Source organism: Giraffa tippelskirchi, chromosome 4 (assembly GCF_054371585.1).
Source record: "Giraffa tippelskirchi isolate mGirTip1 chromosome 4, T2T-mGirTip1v1.2.pri, whole genome shotgun sequence".
NCBI lineage: Eukaryota > Metazoa > Chordata > Mammalia > Artiodactyla > Giraffidae > Giraffa > Giraffa tippelskirchi.
The window spans coordinates 211,887,596-211,912,437 of record NC_137278.1 but is presented as its reverse complement, the minus strand read 5'-3'; the positions used below and the strand labels follow the sequence as shown (position 1 = coordinate 211,912,437).

General features: G+C 64.3%; 2 protein-coding genes across 17 annotated transcripts; one reads left to right on the top strand and one right to left on the bottom strand.

Moving 5' to 3' along the window:
- Positions 1 to 6,565: 6,565 nt before the first annotated feature.
- Positions 6,566 to 15,301, bottom strand: CRELD2 (CRELD disulfide isomerase 2). Its single transcript, XM_081590865.1, has 10 exons — positions 15,046 to 15,301; positions 13,960 to 14,042; positions 13,349 to 13,459; positions 12,980 to 13,071; positions 12,270 to 12,446; positions 11,103 to 11,198; positions 10,140 to 10,223; positions 9,254 to 9,349; positions 7,694 to 7,840; positions 6,566 to 6,827 (listed from the first exon to the last, which is right to left on the bottom strand). The coding sequence occupies exons 1-10, from the start codon at positions 15,163 to 15,165 to the stop codon at positions 6,778 to 6,780; spliced, it is 1,056 nt and encodes a 351-aa protein (XP_081446991.1). The 5' UTR covers positions 15,166 to 15,301; the 3' UTR covers positions 6,566 to 6,777.
- On the top strand, positions 15,164 to 24,586 carry ALG12 (ALG12 alpha-1,6-mannosyltransferase). Of its 16 annotated transcripts, none has more exons than XM_081590875.1 (13): positions 15,638 to 15,678; positions 15,942 to 16,199; positions 16,435 to 16,492; positions 16,577 to 16,659; positions 19,506 to 19,654; positions 19,909 to 20,041; positions 21,274 to 21,447; positions 21,757 to 21,951; positions 22,335 to 22,438; positions 22,920 to 23,143; positions 23,548 to 23,717; positions 23,799 to 23,874; positions 23,965 to 24,586. In XM_081590875.1, exons 5-13 carry the CDS (start codon positions 19,649 to 19,651, stop codon positions 24,194 to 24,196), a joined length of 1,314 nt encoding a protein of 437 aa, XP_081447001.1. In that variant the 5' UTR covers positions 15,638 to 15,678; positions 15,942 to 16,199; positions 16,435 to 16,492; positions 16,577 to 16,659; positions 19,506 to 19,648; the 3' UTR covers positions 24,197 to 24,586. The 16 variants fall into 16 exon arrangements, with proteins under 16 accessions (XP_081446998.1, XP_081447001.1, XP_081446993.1 ...); XM_081590867.1 differs by having other exon boundaries at positions 19,506 to 19,844; XM_081590876.1 differs by lacking the exon at positions 16,435 to 16,492.
- The last annotated feature ends 256 nt before the right edge of the window (positions 24,587 to 24,842 follow it).

The window sequence follows — 24,842 nt, the reverse complement described above, 5'->3', positions numbered from 1 at the left end:
CTGCCCAGGGGCTCCCAGGCGCAGGCCAGGACACTGCGGCCCACTGGCCGGCCCTCGGAGGGCGAGGCTGGCGGACTGCGTCCAGGGAGCCTGCGGCCTGGGGGGCGCTGCCGTGGACCGGCTGGGAGCCCCCTGGGCCTTCAGGGGAGAATGGGGCAAGGGGTCAGATAACTTCTCCCGCCGTCCCCCGTTCTTTTTCTGGGGACAGGCCTGGACGCAGGGCCTCCCTCCGCGGAGCCCTGCCCTGGAGCAGACCCCCGACGCCCCCTGGTCGTAGGGATGTGGGTGCAGGAAGACCCCGCTGCTGACGCCGTTCGGTGGCTCAGCTGCCAGGATGGCCGCGCTGGACGGAGCGTGGCTGGTGCGAGCGGCCCAGGCCAGCCCCGATGATGTCATTTGGAAATGTCTCTCTGGAAGGGCTTTTCTGCGCACAGCTGGGAGGAGGGGTCTCTGAAGAGGGGGGCGTCCAGTCAGGCCGGGCTGACCATCCAGCGGTGTGGAGCCAGCCGGCCTAGCGTCCGGGATGATCCCAGCCACAGGGAGGGCTGTGAGGACTCTGGGCTGGGAGGGGGCTTGTGGCCCGAACGCCAGCCTGACCCACAGAGGCCTAAGGCTGGTCCCACCCACCCCCAGAACTCAGCAACTGCCCCCAGGGCAGCCCCCAGGCCGAGGCCTTCTGTGCCACCCCCGCCCACCCTCGCCCCGGCCCCGGTGCCCCCTCCCCAGGGCCCATCAGGCCGGCGATGGACATGCTGAGGGTGACCGCACCACCACGTCCTGACTCGGGTCATCCTACTTCATGGCCGTCCTGTCCCACTTGGCGGCGCGTAGCCCCAGCCTCCTCCCAGGTCTGCCTGTCTGTACCGCCAAGGACCCACGGGTGGGGCTGAAAAGCAGAGGCCAGGAGAGCCCAGCAGGACCTGGGGGCCCGGTCTGGGAAGGCAGGTTTGTGAGCCCAGTGGTGGCTGAGGAGGCCCCGAGGCAGCGCCCCCGGCGGGGGACAGTGAGGAAGGGTCACCCACAGAGGGCAGCCCTGGGCCAGGGCACCTCGCAGGGCCCGCGCGATCGGGCGTGCAAGATCTGGGCTGGTGCCAGGGTTTGGGTCCTGGCACTTCGGGGTGGGAAGGAACGGCCTGCACCGAGCTGCTTGGACCTGGCCCTGGGCCTCTGGAGCCGTGACCTCGGTCAGAGGTCACCTGGCCACCACCATGCTTCTTTCCCAGGCAGAGTCCAGGGGGGTAGGGGCCCAGCGCCCTCGCCGCAGCTTTGACACCTCTCTAGAGCCATCCGGCTTCACCCTCCCTGGGGTCAGCTGAGGACCCGCGGCTCCTCTGGGAACGGGCTCGGAGGGGCGGGGCTAGGGGCGGGGCTAGAAGGACCCGCCCCTTGCCGCCGCGGGGCGCCGTCTGGTCTCCGCGGTCGCTGGTACCCGAGACTGGCTGCGTAGCTGCGCGGGGTCCGACCATCTAGAGTGCGGGGCGGGGCTGTTGTGGGCTGGCGCTCTGGGAGAAGGCGGTGGCGGGGGAGGGGCCAGCTCCCCGGAGGGCGGAGCCCCCAGCCAGGCACTGCCCGAGGGAGTGGGCCCTCGGTGACCCGCAAGGACCGCACCCCTGGCCACGCCTCCACCGGGCACCCCTTACAGATGTGAGCCCTGCCGTCGGGACCTGTCCACCTCCCTCCTGGGCCCAAGTGGCGACATCACCTGGAGGGGACACGCTGGCTCCCAGCAGAGCCTCAGGGTCCAGCAGCAGGTCTCAGGCGGGCGAGGGGAGCCCCCTGAGAGAAGGGCCTTTCCCCAGGCCCAGAGCGCACCCCGAGGAGGCAGCGCGGTCACAGCGCTGGGGGTCAGGAAGAGGCTGGCAGAGCTGATGTGTGGCCGGGGCTGGAAGGCTGGGGCCACCGTGGGCACGGAGCTGCGGCAGGCGCCTGCCGGGGCTCCCACTGCCCTGCTGCCCGTGGAGAGGCCGTCCCAGGACCGTTGGCGAGGGGGTGAGGGTGCCTGGCTGTGGGGCAAGTGGGTACAGCTCTCTAGAGTGGCAGGGCTGGAGCCGGGCCGAGGGTCCGAGGCGCCTGAGGTTGTAGTTAACAGAACTCAGTGTTCCTGGGACAGGTCTAGCGGCCCAGCAGGAGAAACCAAGGATGCCTGACCAGGACTCCGTGAAAGGCCATGACCCCTCGCCTGGTTCCTAGACCTGAGGCTTCAGAGCCAGGACCCACCTAACAGCAGGCGGGTCCCCAGGGACCTCCCTGGGACCCCCCCCAGCTGAGTGTGGTGAGGAGGAGAGACACCAAGTACCTGAGGACCACCGGCCCTGGCCGCAGCGGGTCCCGGAGGCCCAGAGCATCCTCCTCACTCCTCTGTTGAGTGGGGGGCTCGCGGGAGCCCAGAGACAAGCAGGCTCTCAGCCAGGGTCTGCACGTGGACTCCGGGTGCATATCCCAGGCCCAGACAGACAGGGAGCAGACAGACTTAGTGGCTAAGGACATCACTGCCTTGGCCACCGTCACGGACAAGTCCAGGGGAAGCCTCTGCAGGTGCCCCCACCCAGGACTGCAAGTCAAACGCAACAGCCAGGGGTGATTGGTGGAGCATGTGAAGCCCAGAAAATGCAGGGTGGTGGTCTCACCAGGTCTCTACTTACGCTGCCAGTCTGACGATGAAGAGGCAGGGATGGGTCCCAGGGTGTGGACAGCTGCAAAAGGCCTGCCTTGGCCAGACGTGGTGTCTTTGCTCAATTCGCTCAAGTCGGCGTCCACAGCCTCAGGTGGGCAGTGGCCAGGGGCGGGGCACACTGTCCCGCAGCCCCGTCAGGAAGGGCGGTCAGAAGCAGTGTAGGTCACCAGGAGTGAACACACGGCTCCTCAGGGTACTGGGCCTCTCCAGCCCACAGTCACCTGGACCAGCCACCCACCCCCACATCAGCTGCCCCCTGCTCATCAGGCCAGGCGACGAGGAAGTGTGAAGCAAGCGGGGCCTTTGCAGGACACCTGCCCTCCAGGCAGAGACGGGCCCCATGCAGGTGCAGGGTCGGGCCCCCCAAAGCACGGAGCATGCCACCACAAAGGAAGGAAGACTTACGGGCCTGGGGCTTCTGGCGCCGAGCCACTCGTCCGACTTAGACTCCGCTTCAGGACCCAGGGGCTTCCGCTGTGGCTCCACTGGGAAAGAATCCCCCTGCAATGTGGGAGACCTGGCTTCGATCCTTGGGTTGGGAAGATCCCCTGGAGAAGGGAAAGGCTACCCACTTCCATATTCTGGTCTTCAGAATTCCATGCACAGAGGAGCCCGTCGGGCTACAGTCCATGGGGTCATAAAGAGTCAGACACGACTGAGCAACTTTCACTCCCTCGCTCAGGACCCAGGGCCAGTCAGCCCCCACCTGGACAAGGAGCCAAGCGGGAGGGCGTGGTGTCCCTGCCCTGCGTTCAGGGGGCCCCGTGGGCGGGGGTGGGGATGGGGGAAGGGGAGGTCCTCTGGGCGACCCTGAGGGCAGGAGGGGGCCGTCTGCCCGCCGTGGCTCCCCTGGGGAGAGGGGCACCCAGCCATGGCTCCCCTGAGGCTGACACGTGGGGCGTTCTGGACTCTCGGGCATGTTGAGCAGCATCGCTGGTCTCTACCCACTAGAGCCAGGCTCCCCCTCACCCCTGTGAGAAGTGTCTCCAAACACTGCCCATGTCCCCACGTGCAGACCCATCAGATAGAGGGACCCACTTTACAGCAAAGCCAGGGCGGGCGGCAGGGACCGTGGCTGCATGCTTCCAGAAGTGTCTGCCCATGGGGCGCATGACGGCCGGCTGAAGGTCGGCCGGGAGGGAAGCCGCCCCAGGGACTTGCCTGGGCTAAGGCCCAGAGGGCGGGTGGGCGCAGCCCCAGGGGTCTGAGCTCCGGCCCACGGAGCCTGATCCTGGCTCCCCTGAGGCTCCCAGTCTCCTGCAGGGCCCAGCGGGTGAGCAAAAGTGCCCCCTGGTCCTTGAGCCTGACTGGTCGGAGGGCAGGTTGTCCGGCTTGGAGGCAGGGCGGGGGCACTGCACCCTGTGACCCTGAGGAGGAGAAGGAGGGGTCCCTGAGGGGGTCCGGGGGCGCTGTGGCTCCCTGCCCTGTCAGCCCCTCACTGGGTGGGTTGCCCTGAGGGCCGGGGCTGGGGTTCTCGGGTCTCCTGAAGCCTCAGCGTGAGGAGAGCCTGTCCTCAGAGTCTGGCCAGGGCGCCTCCCTCCCGCCGGAGGCCCATGCAGACGGGCCTGGAGGTGGTCCCGCAGCGCCACCTGCTGGCCATACCCGCCCCTCGGCCCCAGGTGCAGGGGCTGATGCGCCGCCCGGCCAGACCGTCCACCTGCTTCCGCAGAGAAGCGGCCGCAGGATTCTGGCAGGAGTCTGCCAGGCCGCCCCGGTGACCAGCAGAGCCAGGCCCTCTCGGAGGCCAGCACCGTTCGGCCCCCCGTGCCGACGTCCTCATGCCTACGTGCGGGCAGCGCGGGCACCCTGAGCTCCTGGCCTGGTCTGGCAAGGCCCTGCTTGGGGAGCATCCACCCTCTCTCCCTGGTCCGCACACCTGTTGACCCCGGACCACTGGCCAGGTGGGAGACCCCCAGCTTGCCCGGCCCAGCGCGCTTGGCTGGGACTTTCTCCCATTGACAGATGGAGAAACTGAGACCGGGGTGTTAACCATTGACTCCAGACGTCAGCCTGGGGGGTCGGGTGGGGGCAAGATACTCTGCTGGGTGCCGAGACACCCCCCTGGGGCATGTGGGTGCTTCAGAAAGGGGCTAAGGCTGCCCTCAGGGAGCCTGGGCCCCGGGGTGACCCAGCTCTGGTGAGGGGCTGTGCCTCCTGGTGCTGCCCCAGGAGGGGCTGACAGGGCAGGGAGCCACAGTGCCCCTGGACCCCCGCAGCCGAGCAGAGACCCCAGCAGATGGGGGAGCAGACCCCCCGTGTTCCCAGCAGGAGAGACAGCAATGCAGAGGCCCTGGGATGGGAGCATGCTGGGCACGATGGAGGAGCCAGGTCCGCCTGGCGTGCTCTGCTCTAGTGGGGCAGGCGCAGTGAAGGGGCTGGGGGACCTGCCTGGGGGTCCCAGAGCAGGTGAGGACCGATGGGTCCCCCGGGCTGTGGCCGCAGCTGCTGCCAGCAGGGAGGTGCCCAGCTGGCCTCGTCCCTCCCCAGGCTGCCCTTAGCATCCAGGAGGTGGTCTGGGGGAGGTGTGTGTGGCATCGCAGGAAGGCAGGGAGGGGCCGGGGAGAGGATCCTCCAGCCCCTGCAGGCCAGCGCAGTGGTCACAGGGGAGCCAGCTGCGGGGCTCAGGCCGGGGTGCAGCTTTTGAGTCCAAAGCTGTGGGGGCTCCCAGCTAGGGCCCACCCCCCCCCACTGCTGGGTGACCGGTCCCCTCAGGACTCCTGCTGATGCCCCCTGTTGGGGGAAGGGGCAAGGCAGCCACCCAGGTGACCCGCTGTGGGTGGGGAGTTGGGCACCAGGGCTGTGAGCGCCGTCCCCCAGTGAGGACAGGGACCGTTGGGCTCCAGCTGGATGCAGGGTGGCTCCCCACTCGGGTCATGCAGCCCCAGGGGGAGGCTTTGGCACCCAGGCCTGGGCACCGCGCTGGGCAGGGAGTGTCCACCCTATGGACCTGCCGGCCCAGAGCTGGCGGGGAGGCTTCTCTCCCTTCAGGGAGCCTTCGGGGCGCCTCCTCCGGGCAGTGCCCCAGGCTGGATCCTCCCCCTCCACCGCCAGCACCTCTCCCAGCGACCAGGCCGCGGCCCAGCTCTCCGGCTTGGCCCGCCCCCCGTGGGGACCTCCTGGAACCCCACAACGCAGGCTCCACCCCCTCATCTCCGCCCTGGGCACGTGCGGCCGTCACCCCACTTTCCTACTCAGCCCCTCGGCCTGCATCACGTGTCCGTCTCCGAGGACTGTCTGGCTCCCGGTGTGGCCCTCCCTGTGGGTCTGGCGCTGGCCTTGCCCAGCCTACTGGACTCCTACTCACCCCAGGAACTTGGGGAACCTGGTCTGGGACTGGGACTGGAGTCCGCCCCACAGGAGCTGGGGGAGCCGGGTGGAGCCAGCTGCAGGGTCCGGCCAGGTCTGCGGCCTTGGTGCTGTGCCCGCCCCCTCAGCGAGGTGCCCCACCACAGCGCCCAGGCAAGTGCCCAGCTGAGGCTCAGAGCCCAGGGGCATGGGGACCGTCCTAGGGGCCAGGTCCGCGGGAGAGGGTGACACAGGCGGGGGTGAGGCCGGGGGCGGGGGCACCGAGGGCGGCCGTGGTCTCACTGCTGCGCGGACTGCGGAGCACGGGCTAGCCTGGGGATGCATGGCGCCTCCTCCCTACGTGAGGACCCCGCCCTGGGGGTTCTCCTCTGACTTCTTCCCCCAGGGTCCCTGACAACACTCACTCTAGGGGCCCACGGGGGGCCCCGAACCCCCTGATCAACGTTCTGCCGGTGCTTGCAAGCCTTTGGGGGGTGGGCAACGGGAACCCCTGGGGGACCCTGCAGGCCCGGGGCTCCAGGACCTGGCAAACTGCATTCGAAAGCGTCCAGATGTTTTTAACGAGACAAACCCACACCTGTTCTCTGTGTAATTACCTTCAGTGGCCAGTTTTATTATAAAGAACGGTATCAAAATATACAAATCTGTTTAGGAACAGCCAAGAAACACAGCTTTTGAAGGGTCCAGTGAGCACTGGCTCTTCCGGGAAGGAGCCCCCTGGAGCCAGCGGCCGGCACCAGGCCCGTCGGGACGACAGTCTGAATAAGTTAGGGGCGGTGTGGCCAATGCCGCGCTCATCATAAATCTTCCCGGGAGGGGGGCTGCGTCGGGCTTGCCTCTGTGACTGCTGTTGGAAAACAGAGAGGTCATTGGGCAAAATCCTGGCACAAGAGGCCCCGCTGGAGCCGTGGTGGCGAGTGGATGGCCTGCCCGCAGCCGCGGGGTCCCGGCCAGCTGGGGTGTCTCCCCAGAGACGGAGCTGGCGAGGCAGCTGCGGTCAGCCCAGACGAGATGAGAGCCCGCGTCGTGAGCCCTGGCGCGCGGGGCTGAGTGGGGCAGCCGCAGCCCCTCTGGGTCCTGTTTCCTGCTGCCCGCTGGGCCCCCCGCTCCTGCCAGGCTCCCGACTCCTGACGGGGCCTCAGCCAGGCACACGCCTCCTGGAGGCCCAGCCACCGTCCCACAGGATGTCCCACATCCCCCAGGACACGTGTGGGACCATCGTGGAAGAACCACACCCCCCACAAGGCACCTGTGGACGTGACCTTGCTTGGAAATAGGGTCCCTGCAGGCGATCGAGGTCTCTGGGGCGGGCCCTGAGCCTGAGTGGCGTCCCCACAAGCAGAGGGAAGTGTGGATGCAGACTCGAGGGACAAGGCCACGGGACCACAGAGGCAGAGGCTGGAGGGACGCGGCTGCCCGCCCAGGAACGCCAGGAGTGACCCCCAGAGCTGGGAGAGGCGGGAAGGATGCTCCCGACGGGCTTCGGGGGAGGCAGCCCCCGACACTCGACCTCAGACGTCCCGCCTGCAGGGCTCTGGGGTCGAAGCCGCGGGGCTGTGGCGCTGTCAGGGCGCTGCCCCCGCTGCCCTCCGTGTGCTCGTCTCTGTGGGGCCCCCCCACGCTGCGGGAGCCCCCTCCAGCCCAGGGCCACGTGCGTGCACTTCCTGCCTCGGGCCCGGGCGCACGAGCAGAGGTGGCCGAGGCGTCACTCACCAGCCCCCGCCGGCCCTGTCTGCACGCAGGTGTCCTCCGCCTCCTCGAAGCCGTCGGGGCACACGCAGACGAAGCTCCCGGGTGTGTTGTAGCAGTTCTCGTTGTCCCTCAGGCAGGGCTTCTCCGCCAGCGAGCACTCATCGATGTCTAAATAGAAACACTCCATTGCACGGGTGACCTCACTGGGCAAACAGGCCTGTCAGGGGCCGGGGGGCTGCGGGGTGGTTCACTCGCGCCCAGAGGCGGAGACGGGACGTGCATGAGAGACAGGAGGGAGGGGCTAGACAGGAGGGAGGGGCTGACAGGAGGGAGGGGCTAGACAGGAGGGAGGAGCTGACAGGAGGGAGGGGCTAGACAGGAAGGAGGGGCTAGACAGGAGGGAGGGGTTAGACAGGAGGGAGGGGCTGGACAGGAGGGAGGGGTTCGACAGGAGGGAGGGGTTGGACAGGAGGGAGGGGCTATACAGGAGGGAGGGGCTAACAGGAGGGAGGGGCTAGACAGGAAGGAGGGGCTAGACAGGAGGGAGGGGCTGGACAGGAGAGAGGGGTTAGACAGGAGGGAGGGGCTGACAGGAGGGAGGGGCTAGATAGGAGGGAGGGGCTGACAGGAGGGAGGGGCTACACAGGAGGGAGGGGCTAGACAGGAAGACAGGAGGGAGGAGCTAGACAGGAAGGAAGGGCTGACAGGAGGGAGGGGCTGACAGGAGGGAGGGGCTAGACAGGAGGGAGGGGCTAGACAGGAGGGAGGGGTTAGGCAGGAGGGAGGGGCTGACAGGAGGGAGGGGCTAGACAGGAGGGAGGGGCTAGACAGGAAGACAGGAGGGAGGGGCTGACAGGAGGGAGGGGTTAGGCAGGAGGGAGGGGCTGACAGGAGGGAGGGGCTAGACAGGAGGGAGGGGCTAGACAGGAAGACAGGAGGGAGGGGCTAGACAGGAAGGAAGGGCTGACAGGAGGGAGGGGCTGACAGGAGGGAGGGGCTAGACAGGAGGGAGGGGTTAGACAGGAAGGAGGGGCTAGATGGGAGGGAGGGGCCATATAGGAGGGAGGGGCTAGACAGGAGGGAGGGGCTGAAAGGAGGGAGGGGCTAGACAGGAGGGAGGGGCTGACAGGAAGGAGGGGCTGACAGGAGGGAGGGGCTAGACAGGAGGGAGGGGTTAGATAGGAGGGAGGGCTAGACAGGAGGGAGGGGCTGACAGGAGGGAGGGGCTAGACAGGAGGGAGGGGTTAGATAGGAGGGAGGGGCTAGCCAGGAGGGAGGGGCTGACAGGAGGGAGGGGTTAGCCAGGAGGGAGGGGCTGACAGGAAGGAGGGGCTGACAGGAGGGCGGGGCAAGACAGGAGGGAGGGGTTAGACAGGAGGGAGGGGTTAGACAGGAGGGCAGGGCTGACAGGAAGGAGGGGCTGAGAGGAGGGAGGGGCTAGAGGGGAGGGCGGGGCTAGACAGGAGGGAGGGGCTAGACAGGAGGGAGGGGTTAGACAGGAGGGAGGGGCTGACAGGAGCCTCATGCCTCCCCGGAACCCCGGGAAGGCCCCCTGCGTGGAGCAGAGACGCACCCGCTGACCTTCACACTGGCCGTTCTCCTTGGCGTAGCCGGCGATGCACTCTCTGCACTGGGCGGGGCCCTTCCCCGTGCAGCCCACGCAGGTGGGGTCACATTCTGCAATGAGGGGAGGAAGGTGACGTGAGAGCCTCGTCCTGCCGGAGCCACGCGCAGGGCAGTGGAGGCCCTGTGGCCGGAAGAGCCGGTGTCCGCGTCCTTCGAGGGGTGGCCCCGTGCCACCCCGGCAGACAGCGTGTGTTCCTGTGATGCCTCTGGAGCACGATGCGTGTCCATGGAGCACAGAGCTGCGTGTCCGTGGAGCATGGAGACAGGATGCGGCCAGGGGATGAGCCACACGGGCCACTGTTGGGTGAGGAAGGGGCAACACCTCTGGGGTGGGCGGCCCTAAAATCCACGCTCCCAACTCGGAGACTGATCCAGGGAAAGTGACGAGCAGTGTGAGAAGCTCTACCTAAAGGGCCCTCCAAGTCTATAACTGGAGAACAGGCGTGGCTGAAATATTCAGCCATGGGGGCTGCTGAAGAAAACAGACATCAGCAGGCTCCTAACTGACGCGGTGCAGAGAAACGCGACTGACAAACACGATCACGATATTGTTGAGGGAAAATCGAACAGGGGACCAGGCACCGCGTCAGATCAGGGCTGCGCTGACCCCCAGGGACCCCCCGCCAGCGGGCACTGCTGCCTCCTTTCATCCGAGTTTCCCGACGGTCAGGAGACGGCCAGTACCTGTGTCCCCACCTTAAGCTTCTCAAGCGGGCTGCACGCGCAGTGGTCACGCAAACTACAAACGCCTGGGGAGCTGGCAGGATGGGAGGACAGACCGGGGGGAGGACGGGGGGGAGGACAGACTGGTGGGGGGGCCAGGGCAGCGGGCGGCGCTCACCCTCGCACACGAAGGAGCCGTTGGTGTTCTCGCAGTACTGCGTGTCCTCGCAGGGCGGTGGCTCCGCCGCACACTCGTCCACGTCTGGAAACAACAGCACAGCTGAACAGCGGCCCCGACCCGACCCCGCCGGCCCAGGGCCCCTCGCGTGGGGATGCATAGACAGTCTTCCTCTGGGGCTTCTGTGTGCAGTGGGCGCAGCACAGCAGCTGAGCACGAGGCCCTCCTCAGGGCCGGACGGCACCACGCCCCCCACTCAGTCTTGGACCTGAGGCATGAGGCCATTAGCTGTGAGGCTGAAACCAAACCCGGGGCTGGGCCCTGCCCGCCTTGTACCCCTCCCTGTGCCCGCTGGCACCTGGGCCCCGGAGCAGCCGGGCAGTGCAGGGACCCCCGCCCCCCCTACCAGGAGCAGCCCTGTGCAGTACAGGACGCCCCCCCCAGGCCCTGAGATGCTATGGGCAGGGCTGCAGCTCCAAGCGAGGCCTGAGGGCGGGTGGCAGGGTGGACAGGAGGCCAGGCGCCCTGGTCAGGGGCCTCCAGAGCACGGGGCTGTGCGGTCACCGCAGTCAGAGGCCAGACCCTCCCCGCAGCATCCCCTTGCCAGCCCCGCAGGGCCCAAGGGGACATGACTGGGCCTGAGTCAGGCTCCCCTCCTGAGCCAACAGGACCCCCAAGGCCACAGAGAGCAAGGCTGCGGCCACCCTCCCAGCCCGGAGTCCAGGCTGCAGAGAGTTCACGCAGAGTGTCCAGCCCGCAGGCAAGAACGCCAGCCCGCAAACCCAGCCTCCACCTGTGACCCCTTAAAGCATGACCAGGGATGTCAGTCTCCCCCTGCACGTCAAGAATGGGCAGAGCATGGCACGTCCTGAGGGTGGCTAGACCAGCAGAGCCCGCGGGGGGCGGGGGGGTCCCGAGGGTTGGGGGGGGCGCGCAGAGGGGAGGGCCGCCCGCCAGCCTCACCCATGCAGGCGTCGTCCTGGTGCACCCAGCCCACTTCGCACTGGTCGCAGTCCCTGTTGGTGGGGCCTGAGCACGTCTTACACGCCTCGTCACAGGCTGGAAGGCAGAGGCAGGAGCGTCTCAGGAGCAAACTCAACACAAAGGTTGTTCTGGAGCTTGGGAACTGACATTTGTTAGGGTGAAAATAAGCAAAAATCCCAAAGAGGTGAGACTGATTCAATAACAGAGAAATACACTCGTGTAACTCACAACACTGGGCTTAATGAAAGAAGAGAACACGCGGGGATTCCCACGCCTGGTGGTGATGAAATTCTTAGCACACGAGGACTCAGAGTGGCCGCTCGTAAGCCTGGAGCCCAGACCTGGCTGGGTGTGCATGCCACCCGCCAACATGCGCGGTCCTCCCGGGCCCGGGGAGGTCTCGGGTGGGAACCCAGGCGGCCGAGGGTGCGGCTCCTGCCCCCAGACCTGACTGCCCACGCTCTTCCCCCGAGGCAGTGACAGCCAGGAGGAAACACACTTACAGGCGTCCCCCATGGCCTCCTTCCTGGATTTACACGTCGGAGGACGCCGCCCTGGGCTGACACAGCCTCACGAGCGGGGCATGGGCCTCCCCCACTGGAAGGGTCAGCGTGTCCATCCCAGCTGAGAAGGCTCTATCTGTGGGACCCCACGGGTACCTCTCGGAACTCACGGGGGAGCCCGGGATGACGGCTAGGTCGCCTTCAAAGACCCCGGTGGGGGGGCCGCCCTTCCCAACACCAGGGTAACCGAGGCAGCGTGCCTTCCTCAGGAGGACCTGGGAGCCAGGAGGTCACACGGCATGGCCTCTGCTGTCCTGTTCTCAGCCACACCACCAGCCCCCCGGAGGCACTCCGATGGACCCAGCCCCGAGCACCGCAGGCACGACCAGCCCACTCCCGCCGGCGCCAAGCCTCCCGCCAGGACGGCAGGGCCACGCGAGCCTCCAGGAGGTGACAGCGCCTGGGCCCAGCGTGGCTGTCGTGGAGCTGACGGTGCCAGGGTGCCCATCCAGGAGGCTGTCGGTGGGGGGTCATCACCTCGTGCTTCCCCCCTCGCAGCTTGTTCAGGGACAGGAAGCAGGACCGGCCCCCCCCCCACTCTGCCGTCGGGTCCCCGCTACCGGCCCGCGGGCACTGCCAGTACCTGAGCAGATGCTGTGCGTCTCACTCCTCGGCGAGCGGAAGTAGCCGTCCACGCAGTCGGCACACAGCGGCCCACGGTAGCCCAGGTGGCACTGGCACGACCCATCGCCCTCCCGGGTGCCGTCTCCGCTGCAGTGGCCGTTCCCGCTGCAGGGCCGCTCGGACCCGCCCTGGCACGCTGGGGACATGAGCGGCTCAGAGGGGGTCTGGCAGCAGAGGGGGCCCCGGGGAGCCCCCGCCATCCATCAGCTCAGCTCCGAGTCCCGCTGCAACCCCAGGCCCGCTCTGCCCCTTCTCCAGGACACATGGGCCCCGGCCTCACTGGGGACACAGGGCCGAGGAGGGGACAGTGAGCACACCCCGCTGCGGCCACACGCCGGCAGGACAGCGGGGGGCTGGGGCGGGGTCCGAGTGCCAAGATCAGGCCCTCCGCCCAGGTGACCAACCTGAACGTGTCCGTGGCGCCTGGGTGGAGCCCTGAAGGCAGCACAGGGCTCTGCTGGCCACAGGCCTCCTCACACTCGGCGGGCAGCCCCAGGCAGCGGGTTACGACGCACCCAGGGGTGAACTGGGAGCACACCCAGGACCGGACGCCAGGGGGGAAGGTCCCTGCAGCCGGGAGGGGGCAGCACCCAGGCCCGTGGGAGCTTCCGCCCCCGGAGCCACGACAGAACGACACGGACACTTGCGAGTCCCCACGGAAAGACATACCCAGGCAGTCTGGCCCGTAAGTCCCCGGAGAACAACAAGCTTTCAGTGTCTGCACACAAAACCATTCAAATAAGTCAGGATGCTTCTTCTTCCTGAGGATGTAAACAGCGTCCACTGAATCTCACGTGGCGGATTTCCTCAAAACAAAACCACAGTTGAGCGTAAGGCGCTTCTGAGCACCGTGGGACCCGGGAAACGAGGGCCTGTGGCCAGCGGGCTCGTCCAGCTAACTCCCTCGTCAGGATCGTTGCACTTTGGTGGAACAGGACGGGAATGTGGGTGAGGAAGAAAACAGGTGTGTGGAAACCCTACTGTCCTCAGCGCCTTTTGAACCCCGGGCGTAGCGGGCGCTGTGCCCCGAGCACTCACAGCTGCAGCCACCAGGCCTCCAGGAGCTCCTCCTGCTCCTCCACCAGCTGGTTGCACTCGAAGTCGCTGGCCTCACACAGGCCCTCCATGATCTCCAGGAGGCGGACCTCGCTGAAACACAAGGCCCGCAGCACGGTGAGGCGGAGGTGCGCGGCACCTCAGGGGTCAGCGTCCACGCTCCAGGGATGACTGGAGGCCCCCTGCTGCCGCGCCACAGCCACGCTGGTGTTCAGTGAAAAAAGACCCGCAACAAACACCCAGCTGGGGCCTGGGGGGCATCAGTGGCAGGCAGAGAGCTAAACGCAGAGGGTGTGGAGGTCAGGGAGGCTTGTTCATCCTCAGGGAGGACATCAAGTGTGGGGTCCACCTGGGGAAGCCCGGCAATGGGCTGGAGCTCTGGTTGGGGGCGGCCCCACCTGTGTTTTGAAAAGACCCCTGTGTCTGCCCCTTGGAGGGCGAGAGGACAGCCAGGGGCCAGTCAGAGGCCCACACGCTGGCCCCAGGCAAGGGCAGCTGACTGTGCCCAAGGGACCCACTGTGTCTGCAGACGCTCCCAAGGACACGTCAGGCCCTAAAGGCGGGCGCGGGGCTGGTAAGAGCAGAGTGCCCACCTGGATTCATACTTGGACAGCGTCTTCTCCTCCCAAGCCGTGTTCCCACCACCAAAGTTCTTCTTTGCCGTGTCCGCCATTCCCTGTGGGGAGCGGGCCACACAGGGTCAGCACTGCTGCCTCATACCTGTCCACTGAGGGGTGAGCCAGGCTGTGGTGGGGTGACCCAGTCCATGGGGGGGTGACCCAGGGTATGGTGGGGTGACCACAGTCCATGTGGGGTGACCCAGCCCATGGGGGAGACTCAGTCCATGGGGGGGTGACCCAGTGCATGGTGGGGTGACCACAGTCCATGCGGGGTGACCTAGTCCATGGGGGAGACCCAGTCCATGGGGGAGTGACCCAGGGCATGGTGGGGTGACCACAGTCCATTAGGGGTGACCCAGTCCATGGGGGAGACCCAGTCCATGGGGGGGTGACCCAGGGCATGGTGGGGTGACCACAGTCCATGTGGGGTGACCCAGTCCATGGGGGAGACCCAGTCCATGGGGGGGTGACCCAGTCCATGGGGGTGACACAGTCCATGGGGGTGACACAGTCCATGTGGGGTGACACAGTCCATGATGGGGTGACCCATTCCATGGGGGAGACCCAGTCCATGGGGGGTGACCCAGTCCATGGGGGTCACCCAGTCCATGATGGGGTGACCCAGTCCAAGATGGGGTGACCCAGAACACGGTAGGGTGACCCAGTCCATGGGGGTGACACAGTCCACGTGGGGTGACCCAGTCCATGGGGATCACCCAGTCCATGTGGGGTGACACAGTCCACGGGGGTGACCCAGTCCATGATGGGGTGACCCAGTCCATGATGGGGTGACCCAGTCCAAGATGGGGTGACCCAGGACACGGTGGGGTGACCCAGTCCATGGTGGGATGACCACAGGCCATGGTAGGGTGACACAGGCCATGAGGGATGACCCAGTCCATGTGCGGTGACACAGTCCTTGTGGGAGACCCAGTTCATGAGGGATGACCCAGTCCATGGTGGGGTGATCGCAGGCCCACAGTGGGGTAATTCTGGGCCACGGCGGGGCGACCCCGGCCCCCCGGCCCCGGCCCCGTCCCCGCGGGGTGCCCGGCCCACCTGGTTGAACTTGTCCACCAGCTCCCGGCAGCGCTTGCAGGGCGTCGGCTTCTTGGTGGCCTCGCCGGGGGGCAGCAGCAGCAGCAGCAGCCCCAGCACGGCCGGGACCGGCGGGCGCATGGCGGGCCGAGGCGCCGCGGGGTCGCGGCCGCGCGGACACGGGCCGAAGTCCAGCGGGAACCTGCCGAGCACTCCGGCCTCCGGCCGCCCACCGGCTCCGAAGCGCCGGCCGTTCCCGGGGATACTCGGCGGAGCCGGCTGGAGCCCCGCCCCACGCCAGCCCTCGCGCGGCGATTGGCCTTCTAGGCCCGCCCCGCCCCCGTGCGGCCCAATCCGGGCTCGCCACGAGCGGCTACCAATAGGAAGGGCCCGGGTCAGCGTCCCGCCGGGAGGCCGGGAGAGGGGGGCGTGGAGGCCCGGGCCCGCCCCTTGCGTCCGCCTCTCCCGCGCACCGCCCGGCGCGGCCATTTTTACTCCGGGCAGCGAGGGCGTCCGCGACAGCAGCCGGGCCTCAGCGGCCATGTTAGGTTCGGGCAAGGAAGTCGCGGAAGCTCTTGGTTTCCGCCACCCGACTTCCGGCCGCAGGCAGCGCAGGCGCGAGCGCTTCGAGGGACCGCGCGGTGGGCTGGCGAGGTCAGCGAGCGCGGCTGGGTCTCTCGGGGCGGGCTGAGGGGACCTCGGGCTGGCGGCGTCGCGGGGCTTCTTGGGCCTCACCGTGCGCGTGCACGCGGGACGACCGCCAGGCTCCTCACCTGGGGCCGGGCTTCCGCCCGGGGCCTGACGAGAGTTTGGGGACCCAGGAGTCTGCATCCCCGCCCCCGTGCCCGAGGCCGTTGGCGCCGGAACCCGTGGTTTAAGTTAGGGGAAGGAACATAGGCATTACCTGGTCTCTGCAGGACAGAACTGCCACAGGAAGAAGTACAAAAGACGGTTTCCTCTGACCTGATCTCCGCCAGTTCCTGTGTTTCCAGCCGTGGATGAGTAACGTGAACATCTGACTTGACCGGTTTTAGTGGAGACCTAGGAATAGACGGGGGCAGGAGGGCCTCTGCAGGTCGCTTCCTAATCTGAGGGGCCGCCGTTGGAAACGACCGTTTGTTGAGTCGTGGCCTGTTTTAACCTCTCAGAGTAACAGTCCGAACAGATGCAGGCAGGTGTGGACCTGTGCAGGCGCACCTGCTCGCGGTCTGGGGCCGGTGGGGGTTGCTGTGGTGTGTGTCCTTGCTTATGCCCTGTATCTCCCTCCTGGTCCCCGGTGGGCTGCACGCTGCTGCCGGTGCCTTCCAGAATAAGCAGCTTTGCCCCCGGCCATCAGCAGAGAGCACCCTCATCTGGGGGGGAAGCCCCTAGGCCTGGAGCGGGGTTTGGCATGTAGCTTTCACCCCACAGCTCCTGTGAACCCATGGACTGTAGCCCACCAGGCTCCTCTGTCCATGGGATTCTCCAGGTAAGAAAACTGGAGTGGATTGCCATTTCCTTCTCTAGGGATCTTCCCAACGCAGGCATCGAACCCAGGTCTCCTGTATTGCAGGAGGATTCTCTACCGTCTGAGCGACCAGGGAACCCCCCTGAGATGTCAGAGTCTAGGTTTTCCCGCAGGGGAGCGTGCTGCGGGTAAGGACGTGGAGTGGGGTCAGCAGGGATGAGCCTGGAATGGCTGTGAGCCCCGGTCGGGTTCCTGCCAAGCAGCATGTGTGCAGCTGCTCCCAGCACTCGGCTTTACATACGCTTCCTAGTTCTTGACAGTTTTTTAACCTCACCGAGGAACAGAGAGTAGCATATGAATGTTCTGTGCTCTGCTCGGGGTCATTGGAAATTAAAGCATTAATGTGTCTAATGAAAATGTTTGCCTTGGAAACGAACAGAGATCATTCTGTCATTTTTGAGATTGCACCCAAGTACTGCATTTCAAACTCTTTTGTTGACTATGAGGGTTACTCCATTTCTTTGAAGAGATTCTTGCCCACAGTAGTAGATATAATGGTCATCTGAGTTAAATCCACCTATTTCCAGTCCATTTTAGTTCACTGATTCCTAACATGTCGACGTTCACTCTTGCCATCTCCTGTTTGACCACTTTCAATTTACCTTGATTCATGGACCTGACATTCCAGGTTCCTGTGCAATATGGTTCTTTACAGCATCGGACTTTACTTCCATCACCAGTGACATCCACAACTGGGTGTTGGATCATAGAAAAAGCAAGAGTTCCACAAAAACATCTGCTTTATTGACTACGCCAAAACCTTTGACTGTGTGGATCACCACAAACTGGAAAATTCTTCAAGAGATGGGAATACCAGACCACCTGACCTGCCTCCTGAGAAATCTGTATGCAGGTCAAGAAGCAACAGGTAGAACTGGACATGGAACAATAGACTGGTTCCAAATAGGGAAAGGAGTACATCAAGGCTGTATATTGTCACCCTGCTTATTTAACTTATACACAGAGTACATCATGAGAAACGCTGGGCTGGAGGAAGCCCAAGCTGGAATCAAGATTGCCGGGAGAAATATCAATAACCTCAGATATGCAGATGACACCACCCTTATGGCAGAAAGTGAAGAAGAACTAAAGAGCCTCTTGATGAAAGTGAAAGAGGAGAGTGAAAAAGTTGGCTTAAAGCTCAACATTTAGAAAACTAAGATCATGGCATCCGCCCCATCACTTCATGGCAGATAGATGGGGAAACAGTGGAAACAGTGACAGACTTTATTTTCTTGGGCTCCAAAATCACTGCAGATGGTGACTGCAACCATGAAATTCTCCTTGGAAGAAAAGCTATGACCAACCTAGACACCATATTAAAAAGCAGAGACATTACTTTGCCGACAAAGGTCCAGCTAGTCAAAGCTATGGTTTTTCCAGTAGTCATGTATGGATGTGAGAGTTGGACTATAAAGAAAGCTGAGTGCCGAAGAATTGATGCTTTTGAACTGTGGTGTTGGAGAAGCCTCTTGAGAGTCCCTTGGACTGCAAGGAGATTCAACCAGTCCATCCTAAAGGAAATCAGTCCTGGGTGTTCATTGGAAGAACTCATGCTGAAGCTGAAACTCCAATACTTTGGCCACCTGATGCAAAGAACTGACTCATTGGAAAAGACTGATGCTGGGAAAGATTGAAGATGGGAGGAGAAGGGAATGACAGAGGATGAGATGGTTGGATGGTCTCACTGATTTGATGAATGTGAGTTTGAGTAAGCTCTGGAAGTTGGTGATGGATGGGGAAGCCTGGTGTGCTGCAGTCTATGAGGTGGTAAAGAGTTGGACACGACTGAGTAATTGAACTGAACAAAAATGTAAGCTGATGACATCCACACTTAGGAACTTTTACGAATTTGTTTTTCAAGTAGTTTGTTGAGCACCTTCTGGGCACCAGGTGCCGATGCATCTGTGAGTCGTGATGAACAGAGCCCTCCTTGCTGAGGTTACAGTGGTGGGAAAACAGGAAAATCCCGCCCTTACAGTTTGGTAAGGGAACCAAGTTCTGTTACTTCTCTCGGAACTGCGTTATTTGGTAATTCTGAATTATTAAAGCCCTCTTGACTCCCTTACTTCCCCACCTCACCACCACCACCATATCGAACAGAATTCCTCTTCCTCCAGATTTTATTCAGTTGTGGATTCCCCACTTGCTGACTTAGGAGAGCACAGACTTTATACATCTTCCTCTAACCAAAAAGCAGTTTTAACAAACAGCACTGTGGTTCTCTTCTTTCGCTTCTTGCCCTTCTGGTTTTGATCAAAGAAAAGCAAACCTGTTTTAAGACAAGCCACAAACAGGAAGAATTTGCTGTCTTCCCTCCCTTGCCGAGTTGAAAGATGTAGGTCTTCCACGAGTAGGAGCTGCCCGGATGCTCTGCGGTCTTCTCAGAATCTTCGTTCCACGGGGTACCCCCAGAGTCCTGCTGGTGGGTGGGTGGTGATGCGGTGCAGGCATCTGTCTGTGCCTTCCTCCCCCCAAGAGCACGCTAGCTTTCTGCCGTCCACCGGTTTGTGCTCAGGACCAGGGTGGTGCCTCCCGGGGCTCAGAGAGGCTCCTGGGCGAAGTTCAGAACACAGTGTCCACGCCCCATCACTCTGTCCTGGGGGCACAGGTCTGCGCTGGCACCCCCGCCCCATCTCATGGCTGCTGCTGTGGTGCGTCCGGGTGCGCCCCACCTTCCTGCTTCACAGCCCCAGCCTGTCTACCCCGGCTACTGCCCTGGGGGCTGAGCCTGGCGTGTTCCTGACTCTCCAGCCAGATCCTAGCTTCTCAAGTGCAGGAGTGTTCTGCTGTGTCCAGGCCGGACTGACCCGGGGCCCAGCTGCACCGTGCACTCAGCTCGGGCTCTGCAACTCGGGTCCCTCTTCCTGGAAGAGCATTCGCAGACAGCTTAAAGAGGAAGATGACTGGTTGAAACGTGAGAGTTTCTTAAGCATGATTGTTCTTTCAGTGTCTTGTGTTGATGTGTTTCCAGGTTACAGAAGCTGCGGCACTTCAGAGGGGTCCTGTTACCCCTCACACCCATCTCTCAGGTGTTGATTCCAGCAGAGTTTTGAAGCTTGGGAACCTGTGTCTCCATCCTTTGAAAACACTCAAGAGCTGCGGTGCTGACGGTGGATGAAGGTCCGTGAGGTGGACGTGCAGAATGGCTGGGAGGAGGCCGTCGGGCCTGGGCGGGCAGCGCCAGCTCCTGGGGCTGCTGGTGGTGGTGGCTGCCGTCCACCTGGGCGCCTGCCCCTACACCAAGGTGGAGGAGAGCTTCAACCTGCAGGCCGTGCATGACCTGCTGTACCACCAGCTGGACGTGGAGAAGGTGAGCTCGCCTGTGTGGCGCGGGGACCCGGCCTGGGCCCCGCTGACCCACCCTCTCCTTGCAGTTTGACCACCTCGAGTTCCCCGGTGTGGTCCCCAGGACGTTCCTCGGGCCGCTGCTGATTGCTGCGCTCTCCAGCCCTGCGGTCTATGTGCTTTCGCTGTTGGAGACGTCCAAGTTCTACTCTCAGCTCGTAGGTAAGGGCTCCTCCAGGGGGGACTGGGTGAAGGGAGGCGGTGGCGTCAGACAGCCTCGGTCACCCAGTCAAGGGGCCCTCGTGCAGGAGTGGCCACCTCTTGGAATCCTGGCCGTCTTGGCCACTCGGCAGGCGGTTCAGTGGGGGCAGTGCCCGCCTCCTAAGGCGGTGCTCACGTGACGGTGGGGGCCGGGCCCCGTCCCTGAGTAGCCGCAGCACGGCTCACGCTGGTCGGTGTGCATGGTCAGAGAGCTCCCGGGACCAGGCGGCCGTGCCTCGGGAAAGGGCGGACGAGGAAGCGGAGGTTGGCCGTCCGCTCACACGGGGTCCAGGCAATCTCGGACCGGGGGCTGGGGCCATGTCTGAGCTTCAGTGTAACCCTGGAGGTGTCGTCCGGTTGACAGGGCCTCGGGTGCTGGCCGTCGCCCGCGCGTGTCTACCCAGCCTAGCCCAGCCTCCGAGTGTCCCAGCCCTGCCCAGGACCACCAGGCACAGGGCAGCTCCAGGCTATCTCCTTCCCATGGCCAGCCCATCTAGAGTTTCAGAAGTGTTTACTGTTAAATAGAAAGTGTCACAGGACTCAAAGGTGGTCACCACGCTCAGAAGAGTTCAGGTACTAGCAAGTGAAACAGAAAATGAACAAACTCACCTAACGAGTTTCAGTAAAAACAGCCGTGGCTTTAAATGGAGTGTGTTTAGTTTCATGTATTTTGCATGTCAGTTTTTTTTATTGAAGTAGAACTGATTTGCAGTACTGTGTTCACATCAGATGTCCTGTAAAGTAGTTCAGTTTTATATATGTATATATATATCTCTCTTTCACATGCGTCCCATCATTGTTTGTTACGTGATGTTGATCGTGGTTCCCTGTGCTGTGCAGCGCGTCTTTGTTGATGTCTGTGATATGCAGCCGCGTGTGTCTGCTGATCGCAGACTCCTGACCTGTCCCTCCACGTGTCCTGTTTGGTAGCCAGCAGTCTGTTGCCTCGTGTGTGTGCGTCTGTTTTGTGTGTAGCTGCGTTCGTGTCACATGTTAGATGCCACACACAGGTGACACCACGTGGCCCTCGCCCTTCTCCTCCTCCTCTGCATCTGACCTCGCGTACGATGACCTCTAGGTCCATGCGTTGCCGCACACAGCAGGGTTTCTTCTCTGCGGCTGAGTACCATCGTGCTGTGTACGGCGGCCCGTCTTTAGTACGGGTCCCCCGGGCACATGCACCCTCTCTCCAGCCAGGGCCGTCCTGGGACTCGGCGTGATCCTTGGGCTCTGGGCGCTACAGAGAGAAGTGAGGCGGCGGTTTGGGGCCACGGTGGCCGCCCTGTTCTGCTGGGTGACGGCCTCGCAGTTCCACCTGATGTTCTACTGCACACGGACGCTCCCCAACGTGTTGGCCCTGCCCGTGGGTATGTTGCTGCCAGCCTATCCTGCCCGGGTCCCCCCGGCTGGCGGGGAGGGGGTCCATCCTAGTGTCTGTCGAAAGCTGCTGCCCACCAGGTGTCTCAGAAACGCGGGACAGGGAGGCCAGGAATGGAGCGAGCTTTGTCCCATGCGGGGCCCTGGCTCGGCCTCGGGTGGGGGAGGCGGGGCGAGGGCTCCCCCCGCTGGTCCACGGGGCCGGGAGGGGGCAGGGACCCCAGAGGGGCGGGGCGGGCAGTCTCGGGGCTCCCGCGCCCTTCGAGCAGAGGGTGACGCCCGTGCCCGCCCTCTCGCAGTGCTGCTGGCCCTGGCGGCCTGGCTGCAGCAGAGGTGGGCGCGCTTCATCTGGCTCTCGGCCTTCGTCATCCTGGTCTTCAGGGCCGAGCTGAGCCTGCTCCTGGGCCTGGCGCTGCTGCTGCCGCTGTGCCAGCGGGAGCTCTCGCTGACCCAGGCCCTGCGCTGTGCCATGCCGGCCGGGATCCTCTGCTTGGGTGAGTGGTCGCGGGGGCTGGGCTGAGGGGGGCCCGCGCCCTCTTTGTCCGGGGCTTGCTCATCTCTGTTTCTCCTTAAGTAGAATCGCCTGCACCTTCCATGGTGTTAAGGGTCCCAGTGTAGCTCTTCTGGGTCTGCTGCCGAGTGTCCCCCACGAGACCCCCTCCACAGGACCCCTGTCAGAGGCCCCCTCTTCCTGTGCCTCGGCCAGGCCAGGGGGACACGGGGCACTTGTGTGCGGAGGCTGGTTTGGGGGAGGTCCTTCGTGGGACGCTGCTGTGGCTCCTGGCCTCTGTGTTGACGGGGCTGCATCTCGGGGACGTTCACCTGGGACAGCTTCCTGGGCGGCCTGCGCTCACCTGAGCTGCTCTTCCTTTCTCAGGGCTGACGGTGGCTGTGGACTCCTATTTTTGGCGCTACCTCGTGTGGCCAGAAGGGAAAGTGCTCTGGTACAACACCGTCCTGAACAAGAGTTCCAACTGGGGCGTATCCTTCTGTGGGGGCGGAGCGAGGAGCTGCTGTCCCTGCACCTGCCCCGCAGGGCACACGGGAGCTGCTGCAGCGCCAGCACCAGCGCTTCCTTCCCTGCAGAGCGGGCCTCCCTGGTCCTGAACCCGTGCCCTGACTTAGCCCCAGTGTCTCCTCTGTCCTTGCGATCATCTGATGTAACGCTTTACTCTGGGTTCTTTAAAAGACATCCCCAAAGAGAATGCTGTGGATCCCCCATGTGCCCCCACCCTGGGACAGGCAGTTTTCACAGTGAAAGATGGAGGGACAGTTCTGGGCAGTCCCGCTTGCCGTCTGCAGCTGTGGCAGCTCGTGGGAGGGGTCACCGTCCCTGTGTGTGGGGTCACGCCGTGGCCCCAGCTGTGGGGTTCCTGGGTGCCGCGGGCGGGGGTGCCGCCAGGCTGGTGGGGGTGGGCGTGCGGCCGCCGGGGTGCCTTCAGCCTCCTTGACCCCCGCCCAGACCTCGCCGCTGCTCTGGTACTTCTACTCGGCGCTGCCGCGTGGCCTGGGCTGCAGCCTGCTCTTCGTGCCGCTGGGGGCGGCGGACAGGCGGGCTCTGGCGCTGCTGCTGCCCACGCTGGGCTTCGTGGCCTTGTACTCGCTGCTGCCACACAAGGAGCTGCGCTTCATCATCTACGCCCTCCCCCTGCTCAACGTCGTGGCCGCCAGGGGCTGTGCCCGCGTGTGAGTGCCGCCTGGCCACCTCGTGGGCTCACTCAGGGCCGTGAACTGGGTCACGAAGGGGAGGGCGTCCAGGGTGACAGACAGGCTTAACTGGGCGCCTGCCCGGGGTCTGGTGCAGGGTCCAGCCCAAGTCTGCAGGGCCAGTGACCAGCCCGTAGAGGCAGCGGGCGCCTGTCCTTGCTCTGCCCCGGCACCGGGCATCAGGCAGCTTGAGACGTGCCTGAGGCCAGGCTCTGCCCCAAGGGATGACTTGGGATGCTTGAGGGGCTAATGCGGGTTTGACCTTGGCGCCCGGTGGGGTTTCCGAGTCCGTCATGTCCGCTGTGTGGTGACGGCTCGCGTGGAGACGCGGCAGCGGGCGGTGTGCTCCTCACGGCGGTTCCCAGCCCTCTGCTCCCTTCTAGGCTGAACGGTTCCAGGAAGTCCTGGCTGCACAGAGTGGGATCTGTCCTGGTGATGGGGCACCTCGTGCTGAACGCCGTGTACTCGGCCATGGGCCTGTACGTGTCGCATTTCAACTACCCCGGCGGCGTGGCGATGCAGAGGCTGCACCAGCTGGTGCCCGCCCGCACAGGTGGGTGCGCGCCCCGGGCCCGGGCGGCCTCGCCAGAGGCGCAGGCCCGCAGCGCTGACGGGGCCGGCCTGCTCTCCACAGGTGTCTTTCTGCACATCGACGTGGCCGCTGCCCAGACAGGCGTGTCCCGCTTCCTGGAGGTCAACAGCGCCTGGAGGTATGGCCTCCCTTTGGCGCGGGCTCCCGGGGGCGCTGGGTGCCAGGGGCCAGCATGGGCCCGCAGGGTACGGCGTGCTCTCCTCCGCAGGTATGAGAAGACAGAGGACCTGCAGCCAGGCTCGGAGCGCATGCTGGCCTACACACACCTGCTCATGGAGGCTGCTCCTGGGCCCCTGGCCCTCTACCGGGACACGCACCGCGTCCTGGCCCGCATCCCGGGCACCACCGGGCTGAGTGTGAACCTGAGCAGGCTGCCTCCCTTTAACGTGAACCTGCAGACCAAGCTTGTGCTTCTGGAGCGGCTCCATGGCCCTTCCTGAGGGGGCGGTGGGGGGCCCCACCGGATGTGGCTGCCCGCCAGCTTCCACCAGATGAGCCGGGAGCCGACTGAGGACAGCGGTGCCCATCCATGGCCGCTTCTGGGTCCCTGCGGCCATTTGCCTGCAGCTTGTGGTAACGAGGGCGACGGTGGGTACTGACACTGCCCACTGCTCAGGCCGCGGGCCTCGCCCTGAGGAGCTGCTCCGGGGCAGCAGGCGGTGGCCTCTCGGCGCCTGGCAGGGCCCCTGGGCGGTGGGAACCCGCAGGCCAGCGTGTGCTGGACGCCCCCCACTGTGCCCGGCCCTGCAGCGCAGGGCCTCCTCTGTGGTCATGGGCACACTGTCTCCGTTGCAGAAGAGATCTTAGGAGATAAACGTGTTCAGAAGGAATGAGTGGAACATTGTACGTTGTCTAATCACTGATCCTCTGTGACACTTGGGAGACAGTCGTCACTGGGTTTAAGTGAGTTTGGCTCTTGCTTCCTGAACTGTGTCCACCGAGCTCCTGACGTGTGTCCAGCCCCACCAGGCCCTGGTGAGGATGCAGAGAACCGCGTGTGCCTCTCACGTGTATACACACTGTGCACACACACACTACATGCCTGTGCAGAGAGAGGCACTCTGGGCACTCCAGGGTGAGCCGCCG